At 41.6% G+C, this 11,210-nt stretch overlaps 1 protein-coding gene across 1 annotated transcript in view; it reads left to right on the top strand.

Annotated features, from left to right (window-relative positions):
- LOC126251925 (zinc carboxypeptidase-like) overlaps window positions 1-4,831 on the top strand; it is a 66,619-nt gene extending 61,788 nt beyond the window's left edge. Inside the window, exon 10 of the mRNA XM_049952680.1 lies at window positions 4,301-4,831. Coding sequence (XP_049808637.1) covers window positions 4,301-4,497 — 197 coding nt within the window. The 3' untranslated portion in view covers window positions 4,498-4,831. The remainder of the gene's footprint in view (window positions 1-4,300) is intronic.
- Window positions 4,832-11,210: the final 6,379 nt, after the last annotated feature.

Raw genomic sequence — 11,210 nt, forward strand, 5'->3', positions numbered from 1 at the left:
ACATTCATTGTATTACACTTACATAAACTACCAGACTCGAAGGCTAATTACTTGCCATCGTAGGGCTACCATAGCGTATAATCTCTCGTGGAAGACACTACAAGGCAAGTTCTGTTTCTCAAGTAGAAAAGATCCACTCGAAAATGAGTGCCTCTGTCTTGAGTGTTCATTCATAATAAAGTTTCCCGGTTCACAGCTACAGATTCACAACAGTCTGATGTGACAGTAATAACACAGCAAAAGGAAAATCGAAGTTTTAAATTTCGCGTTCACTCAGGAAAATTGTACAAACATACCGTCGTTTGACTATCGCACAGACCCCCGTATGGTGAACATAGTAACAGGAATCTCTGAAGCAGAGAAACAACTGAAAGAGTTGAAAACAAATAAGTCGTCTGGTCCGGATGGAATCCCAGTAAGGTTCTGCAAAGAGTACTCTACGGCATGCTCCCTTACTTAGCTTATATTTATCACGAATCTCTCGCCCAGCGCAAAGTCCCAAGCGACTGTAGGATAGACAGAATTAAGCACATTTACAATTACGTGAAATTTAGCAACCCTCTCATGCTGATAAATTCAAACTAACTGACAAATAACATTTATGACTTTGAAAATTATTTAAATTAAATTTTTTATGTATTTTGGCCTTGGCACACATTTTCTAAATGCAGTGGTTTTTTTTTATATTTACTGAATTCTTTCCCGGCGTTAGCTATGGAACACAAGATTGTCTCTGTTAGCATTAAATGGTCAAATATTGCCAAGCCGACCTGAACGTTTATTATCATTGACAAAACACACTTCACTATACGTTTAAGTTATTTGCTTTAGAAATTCAACTTCAACGTTAATTATCCGCCTATGAATGCACAAATGTAAAACCAGTAATAAATTCAGTCAGCCTCAGGATCGCTGTAAAAGAAAAATATTTCGTAATTCACTGCTAATTTTACCTGCTCCCGATTTACGAGTTTGGTTAATTTTATAGCGGAACAATTTTTTAAATGTGCCGCCGCTGCAAATCGTTCGGTCGCGGCACAGCCCCAGCAACACCAACGATAATCGCTAAGAGAGCTGAAAATTCTGTAAAGAAATATTATAGATGACATGGGCAAGCTAATTTACATTAGTAATACACTATTTTGATAAATTATAATGTATTTAGACCATAACAATAATTAAAATTACACACCTTTATAATTTCTCCTCTAATGGCGGCTAAAGATAGATACAGACAAAAGAAGTCTACTCATTCATATAATGATACGTCACAGGTTCCTCTCTCTCTCTCAGCTCTCGAGGGAGACGACAAAGAATGCACACTATGTAGTGCTATTTATAGTATTGCTGATAATAAATATCTCTTTGTAATCTTACAACATTATTTTCCTCTGTGGCTATATTTTACATTTTTTCATCGCAGATATTAACATATTTCGTAATTACATTATGAGTATAGAAATATTACAATCATAAATACATCGATAATATTATTACAGAAAATATTACAATAATAACCAACGTCCTTTATACAAAATTAAATAATATTTTTTGTTAAACAATTACAGTACATACGAATTGCTTCATAGCGGCGTACATAGTACAATTAAATGTCATTTCATTTTATTAATAGTGTGTGTGTGCTGCCAGGGAACGTTACAATACCGAGCAGCATACATAGCACACGCCCGTTGGGCATTTTGATCACAATAGCCATACATCAACACAATATCGATCTTTTCCGCAATTGATAAACGGTCCATTTTAACACGGGTAATGTATCACGAAGCAAATACTGGTGGAATGTTACGTGGTACCACGTACTTATACGTTTGTGACTATTACAGCGCCATCTATCACAAAGCGAAAAAAGTGGTCCAAGTAAAACATTCATATTTCTTTACATACTACACGAATATGTAATAAAAATGGGGGTTCCTATTTTTAAAAAAACGCAGTTGATATGCGTTTGACCTATGGCAGCGCCATCTAGCGGGCCAACCATAGATCCATCTGCTTTCCCCCTTCAAGCTAGACGAGTTTCGTTCTTTGTAGTATTTTCGTTTGATGCTTATTGCTTGAGATATTTTGTCTGGTCACTATCAATGGACCACCCTGTATACTCTACCATCTCTTCTCATCTGATGGTCAGTATCTGGTGCTGAAATTGGCTCCTGAACTGGCGAAAAGCTGGTCTGGCGAATTAGCATTAGCGCACCTTGAGCGTAGAGGCATGTCTTACATCTTCTGTGGAAGATGGAGAATCTGACTTCATTTACGTGAGAAATCGTAAATTTTTACAGTTTACAGGAAAAGGTCTGTAGTAGTAAATATCTTGTTTGTTACCGTTCGTATGGATCTAGCAATAGTGAAACGCGTACCTCATACTTCAGACGTTTGACGCTATTACACACATTTCCCGCAGTTGTTGTTGTTGTTGTTGTGGTCTTCAGTCCTGAGACTGGTTTGATGCAGCTCTCCATGCTACTCTATCCTGTGCAAGCTTCTTCATCTCCCAGTACCTACTGCAGCCTATATCCTTCTGAATATGCTTAGTGTATTCATCTCTTGGTCTCCCTCTACAATTTTTACCCTCCACGCTACCCTCCAATACTAAATTGGTGATCCCTTGATGCCTCATAATATGCCCTACCAGTCGATCCCTTCTTCTAATCAAGTTGTGCCACAAATTTCTCTTCTCTCCAACTCTATTCAATACCTCCTCATTAGTTATGTGATCTACCCATCTAATCTTCAGGATTCCTCTGTAGCACCACATTTCGAAAGCTTCTATTCTCTTCTTGTCTGAACTATTTATCGTCCATGTTTCACTTCCATACATGGCTACACTCCATACAAATACTTTCAGAAACGACTTCCTTACACTTAAATCTAAACTCGATGTTAACAAATTTCTCTTCTTCAGAAACGTTTTCCTTCCCATTGCCAGTCTACATTTTATATCTTCTCTACTTTGACCCTCATCAGTTATTTTCCTCCGAAATAGCAAAACTCCTTTACTACTTTAAGTGTCTCATTTCCTAATCTAATTCCCGTAGCATCACCTGACTTAATTCGACTACACTCCATTATCCTCGTTTTGCTTTTGTTGATGTTCATCTTATACCCTCCTTTCAAGACACTGTCCATTCCATTCAACTGCTCTTCCAAGTCCTTTGCTGTCTCTGACAGAATTATAATGTCATCGTCGAACCTCAAAGTTTTTATTTCTTCTCCAGGGATTTTAATACCTACTCCGATTTTTTTTCCGATATTGCTTGCTCTATATACAGATTGAATAACATCGGGGATAGGCTACAACCCTGTCTGACTCCCTTCCCAGCCACTGCTTCCCTTTCATGCCCCTCGACTCTTATAATTGCCATCTGATTTCTGTACAAATTGTAAATAGCCTTTCGCTCCCTGTATTTTACCCCTGCCACCTTTAGAATTCGAAAGAGAATGTTCCAGTCAAAATTATCAAAAGCTTTCTCTAAGTCTACAAATGCTAGAAACGTAGGTTTGCCTTTCCTTAATCTTTCTTCTAAGATAAGTCGTAAGGTCAGTATAGCCTCACGTTTTCCAATATTTGTACGGAATCCAAACTGATCTTCCCCAAGGTCGGCTTCTACCAGTTTTTCCATTCGTCCGTAAAGAATTCGTGTTGGTATTTTGCAGCCGTGACTTATTAAACTGATACTTCGGTAATTTCCACATCTGTCAACACCTGCTTCCTTTGGGATTGGAAATATTATATTCTTCTTGAAGTCTGAGGATATTTTGCCTGTCTCATACATCTTGCTCACCAGATGGTAGAATTTTGTCAGGAATGGCTCTCCCAAGGCCGTCAGTAGTTCTAATGGAATGTTGTCTACTCCTTGGGCCTTGTTTCGACTCAGGTCTTTCAGTGCACTGTCAAACTCTTCACGCAGTATCGTATCTCCCATTTCATCTACATCCTCTTCCATTTCCATAATATTGTCCTCAAGTACATCGCCCTTGTACAGTCCCTCTATAAACTCCTTCCACCTTTCTGCTTTCCCTTCTTTGCTTAGAACTGGGTTTCCATCTGAGCTCTTGATATTCATGCACGTGGCTCTTTTTTCTCCAAAGGTCTCTTTAATTTTCGTGTAGGCAGTATCTATCTTACCCCTTGTGAGGTAAGCCTCTACATCCTTACATTTGTCCTCTAGCCATTCCCGCAGTAGGAGTGTGAATTAACCCGACGCTGGTAGCAGCAGCTCTAGTGCCCCACGGTCAGTGTGAGGCAGCGAACCTGAGGGGAGTCCACCTGTTGCAGACCCGGCCGCCGGCGGCTCCATCGACTGGGTGAAGAAGGCGCTGGGCACGCGCTTCGTGTTCGAGTGGGAGCTGCGCGACGAGGGCCAGTACGGCTTCCTGCTGCCCGCGGACCAGATCGTGCCCACCGCGCTAGAGACCATCGACAGCATGGTCGCCATCCTGCAGGAAGTGGTGGCGCGCACCGCCAGCCGCTAGGGGAGCGACGCCCCTCTGTCGCACCAAGGAAGAAAGACTGCTCCAGACGGAAGTCAAGCATTTACTCAGATTGGAGGAGTAACTTCTTAAAAAAAGAGTCTTTGTACTTGCCAAGAAAAAAAAGTGAAGATCACCAAGAATTTGTGAAACATAGTAAGACAGGCTTAGTAAAACAATGAAAAATAAGAATTGTCTTTCGTAATTCAACAGATAAACTAAAAGCCTTTCTCGATGCATTCTTTCAACCATTGTTACAATTTTGTTTTTAATATCAGTTTTGGATACCATGTATCTCAAAATGTATCAGTCTAACAAATAGCTCTTATACACTTTTCTTTTTGTTTCTGTCTTATCACATTCCTTGTGTCACCTAAACGCGTCTTGAAGTTTACTGGTATATCAGGTTGGTGCAAAAGTTCTTAGCATTTTTGTTTTGCATATTGGTATTCCGGTTGCTATGGGTTTATTATTCGATTGTCATTTTTTACTTGTAGTTCGCTGTTGCTATTCGAGCTTACATATTGTCATTTTGTCATCTGGAGATAGTTAATGGAGCTGTGGGCGCTAAAAAATGGAGTGCTAAGTGGAGAAATCGGAACATTTCCGACATATTCTTCTGTTTAAGATCAAAAGATGGCAGACAGCAGCGTATGCAGCCAGGAACATTTACGCTGTGTATGGGGATAATGCCATTGGAGAATAAAAAGGCAAGAAAATAGTTTTTTTCTTTTTAAGAAGGGTCCTTTTTAAGACTCTCCACGTTCAGAAAGACCTTAGGGGTTTGGTAAAGATTGTTTAAAGTCATTAATCCACAATGGTCCACGCCAGTGTACTCGAGGAGTTTATCCAGATAGCATTTTTTGTTCTGGTACACGGGATGAAACCATTACGGATCGTTCTAAACCACTACGAAACATGAATCTGGTGTGGAGTATCAAATGGTGTTTATGCTTTTTCAGGGATCCTGTTTTGCCCCCTCGTTTGGCGTCATCACGGGGCGGAGGGGGGGGGGGGGAGACGCTGCGCAATTGGCACAGGTGTGATTAAAACGGTAGAGCATCTCTGTAAGACCCCCCAGTTCGGCAACACCTTCGGTGCGGACGACGCACATTTATTGAGCATTTTAAAAATGTTTCTGAATCCTCGGTATCCTTTCGATTTCGTATGCGACCAGCAGGCGATGGCTCAGTGACGTTGCGTCAATCAGCCATAGACGGTTGAAAATGTTTGCCTGTCTCACTGGCTCCTAGGAACCAGTTAATGGCTTTCTCGGTACAGGAACATTTTTATTAAAGTTTTATTAAAGTTTTTATTTTTATTAAAGTTTTATTTTTATTAACCTTTGTGGAAAGGTGTACAAGTGAAACCGATGGTGTTGCCGAACTGGGGGTCCTAGGAAGACCTGTTGCTGTTTTATTCAGGTATGAAGTGCCTTCTCTACAACCATGGCATTTTTGATGATACCTCCAAGTTCATCACGTTACTGAGCCACTTAGACAAGCATGCAGACATTATCAATGACACTGTTTTGTAGCCTCCGGCTACCAGCTTATGCAACACGGGAAAGATATCGTTCCTCCAATGCCTCAGCAAAATACCGGAACAGTGAATAGCCAAGTTATTTGTAATCGACGTTTAGGCACCAAAACGCCCCCCCAACTCTGGAGACGTGAATGAACATTAATTGACGTTGGACTCATGCCAGATCACACCATGCGGACGCTGTGAATGACGAAGTTACCTCGTAACTTTAAGTCCGCGACATGTTGGGGCCCAATTTTCACCCGTTCTGAGCAGCCCCCTCCACTAGCCACTTGCAGCCAATAATATTCATTCTCTTTCCAAGTGGGTAGCAGCGAGTTACAGCTAGACAGTGATAACCTCGCTCCTACACACCACACTGTTGCCGTACTTCGCGACAGCCGAATTATTCATTCAACTGTCAGTTTTTTTATTCTTGTAACAGTATAGGTGTGAATGTGTATCTTGCAAATGTTTAAGTGCGATTTAAAAAAAAGAACCAGGTGACAGTAATAAAGGCGAAGTGCTTCACAAACAGGCGAGGGGAATTATTTACCGCATTTATAACTATGTCAAACGTGAACTGGAGAGCATGTGTCCCACTGTTGACAAAGATACAAGAACGGACTCCAGAACCATGTGGTGCCGGCAAGAGAACTGTAAAGAGAATTGTAAACGAAAGCGTCAGAGCTGTAAAAACCGTAGAAAATGTTGGTTTCGTGTCGCATCGAAATGGCAAGGAATCTGCAACACAAATGGACGGTTTTAACAACGATGTTTTAAAGTGGACCATAGGAATGATGAATGCCCGACATTACAAAAACACGTTATAGTTATGCAGGAGAAAATTAGCTTCAATGGTAAGTGCTTTGTCAATGTAAAGAATTTTAAAAGACTTTGGTTCCTGATATGCTAAGAAGAGAGTTTTCAGTTCAAAGAAGTGACATAGGTGCAGCACAAACTACATCCCATACACAGGATGGATCATAATTAATGGCGTAAACGCATACAGTTGAAAGTACACGATACTAGAAGCAAAAAAGTCTCAGCAATTGTTCATTAGAAGAGAGATGTTTCAAAGAAGCGAGGATGAAAAAGTGCTCATAGCTCATAACGTAAGCATTTTACAGAACATGTTTACTGGACGTGTTTTTCTTGTTTTGGTTCCTACTGCCACTTCCAAAAACATGGAACGCAAAGAGCTTGCAGTAGGGGAGATTTGCTTCAAGGTATCGAAGATGAAAAATTGCTCGTAGCTCTTAAGGTATGCATTTTCGACCCTATGTTTACTGAGACTTCTTTGCTGCTAGTATCGTGTACTTTCAACTGTATGCACTTAAGCCATTAATTATCATACACGCTGTATAGATTCATGATACAAGAGAAGGAGATAGTACAGCAGCGTATTACCTTGATGAAACATGAGTCAATTAGAATCATTCCAGGAAGATGTGCTGGAAAATGAGTGATGGTACTGGTGATTTTAAAGTTTTCGTAGGAATAGGTTCGCAGATAATTATTCTGCATGCTTTCTGAGAGTAAGCTTGTATTTACGTGTAAGAGAAACAGCAGTGACTACTATTCTGAAATGAAAGCTGTCAGTTTCGTGACTTGATTCACAATTCTAGTCACGCCTTGCTTCGAAGTCGGCCACTACCAGTTATAATTCAACTGTTACAGAGAAAACACCAAGTATAAACACCAGAAGAGCGGATATTTTTCCCTGGCTTAAAAATAAAAATATTAAGTACAGTATATACCAGACTCGTGCTGCTCTCCTGCAGCTTGTTAATTTATATAAGGCGCGTGTGAGAACGTACAAGCTTGACTTCCTTGCACGTGAATGGGGTCACACAGTTTTGCGTTTACCCACGTGTCACTGTCAATGTAGCCCTATGGAATTAATTTGGGCAAAGGGTAAGGCTACGTGGAAGAAAAAAAAAACTTTCAAGATAATATTCACTGAACCGCTTGTGCATGAGGCAATAGTCAACACCTGTAGCGTGGGCAGTTTTTGCGGCATGCTGAAAAGCTGCAGAAAGAATAATTTGACATGGAGGTGATTAAGTATATAAGCCTTGAACCTATCATCGTAAATTTATAATCAGATTGTTCGGAAACAGATTCAAATAGAACTGACGGTGGTATTACGATGGAGACTTTGGAACAAAGTAATAATATTTCTTAGTTTTAAAGACTCGTGGTTTAAAACATGTGTTTCTCAACATATCAGTTGCGTACATAGTAATGAGAACTTTCTAGCGTCTTTGATTAGGACTTCGTATCCTTTGAATTAAGCAGGCTATAATGTTCAACATACTGCCCAAGGAGAAGTTAAGCTTCTCCCCCCATGCTGTATGCTCTAATAACACGTGGGAATGCAGCTGGATAGATTCGTCAAAAGTCCGACATTTCCACATGTAAAACCCTGCCATTTTCAAGGCACGAATTGGGTAAGGCCCCAAAATGACAGTAACTGTCACTTGTCGAGACATCGGTCGTTTTCGATGTTATCGGTCATCATGCCCTGGAGTTTTTTGCTTGTTCAATGGATTATAAATGTGGTCTCTCAATGTAATGTGGAACTAGTTAGATTACACTCATAAAGCCCGTGAACCGCGAAAAATATGACAGCTTACAGACCATTTTTACGACAGTCTTTTCATTAGTCTTTTCTACCACAAATTCTTTTTTATCTGCAGTGAATAGACTTAACTACAGTCAAATACATCAACACACACACGCTTAATACACATTTTTAAAAATTCTATTGAGGAAAAGCAGTTGTCAAGCAAATATAATGATTTCGGTTTGTGCTTGAAGCTAATTTTATTGTGTATTAAATTTTTACTTATAATACGGTTAAAATCGCAATAAATGATAATTATTGCAAGCAGTTTCAATGATCTTGTCGTTAGACAGTTGTCATGTTGAGAAAAGCTGTGTCAGCTGTTCTTGCCTCCCGATGTCACGCGCAGTAAATCTGAGGAGCAGTGGACACAACAATGTCAAGACGTGAATTAATATTTCTCTCACGATAACTGATCGAAATTGGTTTCCCCCATAGATTTGAACGTTTAATATGATGTACCGTAAGCAAATGAGCCTGACTTGTTCACAGCAATGCAGTTTGGCAAAACAGGCTTTGTTTGCCCACTCTCTGCTGCCGCGCATGCGCAATTCTCATCCCTTCGCTGCTCTGCCCCTATGCACTGAAGCGCCGTCTTATGTGATGCAAGCTGTAGCAATGATCTCGCATGAGCATGAGAATTTAGAAAGGAAACTGGTTTTGGCAGACAAGACAGACTTCTAGCGGTGTTACAATATCGACAATGCATTAATTCAGTGGACAACAACGACAAGCTCTGCTTCAGTCAGGCGCGACGCTGCCCAGGATGGTGTGGCTCACACCTGCCCGTATAGCGACCCCTAGTCAGTCAAACGGGCTGCCAGCTGACAACAGCGCTCCACATGCTGAGAAAAAGACGTACCCAAACCTTTGTTGGTTTCACACACATTTCGGCGACAAAACACTCAACTGCAAGGCTCCTTGCAGTCATCCAAACAGGAAGAACGATCCGCAATAGGCGCTCCAGATCGTTGTGCTACTACAAGTCGTTTGCGTATTCGACACACGAGCCAGTCAAGTTGTACACCATCTCCACGTGAGGGCAGTAGACTCTACATCCTGGACCATACTCGCAACCAATATTGTCTTGCCCTACTGGGTCTGAGGTGAGTGCCGTCCCACAGGACTATCACCATGGGGGAAAAAAACTTAATCTACCTTCCAATGTTGTACGGCGAACGATTTGCATGTTGTAGTATACGGTACCGCATCTCGAACCAAGGACCTGGGTTCAGAAGATATGTTTTCGTAGCAATTATTCATTGCTAACGTCAAGGAATTTGTGCTGGGGGTTGAGTTTCTAAGACCTTTTCATCTCCCTCTCTTGATTTGACACGTGGAACTCTTCTACATCACAGTAGTGGACGTTCTGTAACCATGATCACTGGCACACCATCGCCATCCATGCTGCTGCTTTTTGTAGAATCCAGCTGGCACACCCTTCTTTCTTCTGACACACTCAATCATGGTCAACAAATACTTCGAGACTCTCTGGCATCAGTGTTGATATTACAACTCACTCAGTGCTACTTAACAATGAACAAGAGACACTTCACCTAAACGAAGCGAACCACTCTATAAGTGGTAAAATTCGTGCATCTACGGATGAGTTCGTAACTGCACATCCATACTTTCAACAGATCATTAAAGAACGACCTCGTCATTCCGACAGTATCACCGTCCACGTGCCAAGTCAGGGGAGAGATGAAAATGTCTTATGTTAGAAAGTCACCCTCCATTACAGACTCCCTGACGTCGGCAATGAAAAACTTCCATGAAAAAGGGTCCTAGGGTCATAACGAGGTAAAAATACATTGCACCAGCCAAAATGTCGCCCCACCGTCAATGCTGTTCTCAAACATGGGATGAGCTGTGAATGTAGGCTTTCCCGGTATATACTGCTGCTGAAATTTTCTCGGGCTTCCATCGCGGATTTTCGACGCAGTTACCCGGATGGAAGCCCGAGAAGATTTCATCATGGGATGAGCTGTTTGACGTTCGTAAGCAGCTGGAAATTGCCCCGACTACTGTCAAACGATTGACAGTGCTGCGAATCGTTGTGTTGGAAGAGCCCCCGAGAGTAGTGTACTCGTGATACCTATACAAAAGGTACCTCTCCTGTCGATCGTGTCTCCTCTGCAGAAAGTACAGGATATGTCATTACCTGTTCACTTGATTGTAAGTTGTGTGTCAGTTGTAGATCTAGGCAAACGCCGCAGGGAGTGGCCGCGAGGTTAGAGGCGCAATGTCACGAATCGGGCCGCCACTCCCGCCGGAGGTTCGAGTCCTCCCTCGGGCGTGTGTGTGTGTGTGTGTGTGTGTGTGTGTGTGTGTGTGTGTGTGTGTGTGTGTGTTGTCTGTAGCGTAAGTTAGTTTAAGTAATGTGTAAGTCTAGGGACCGATGACCTCAGCAGTTTGCTCCCATAGGAATTCACACATCAAGGAAAAACTGTACGGGGTGTATGAGGAACAGGGAGGACTCAGGCTGTTGTACCGATCCTCTAATCAACAAGTTTGATGTACTGTCTTTCACCAACTGAAACTGAGCTAGTGGGACTCCCAT

Source organism: Schistocerca nitens, chromosome 1 (assembly GCF_023898315.1).
Source record: "Schistocerca nitens isolate TAMUIC-IGC-003100 chromosome 1, iqSchNite1.1, whole genome shotgun sequence".
Lineage (NCBI taxonomy): Eukaryota > Metazoa > Arthropoda > Insecta > Orthoptera > Acrididae > Schistocerca > Schistocerca nitens.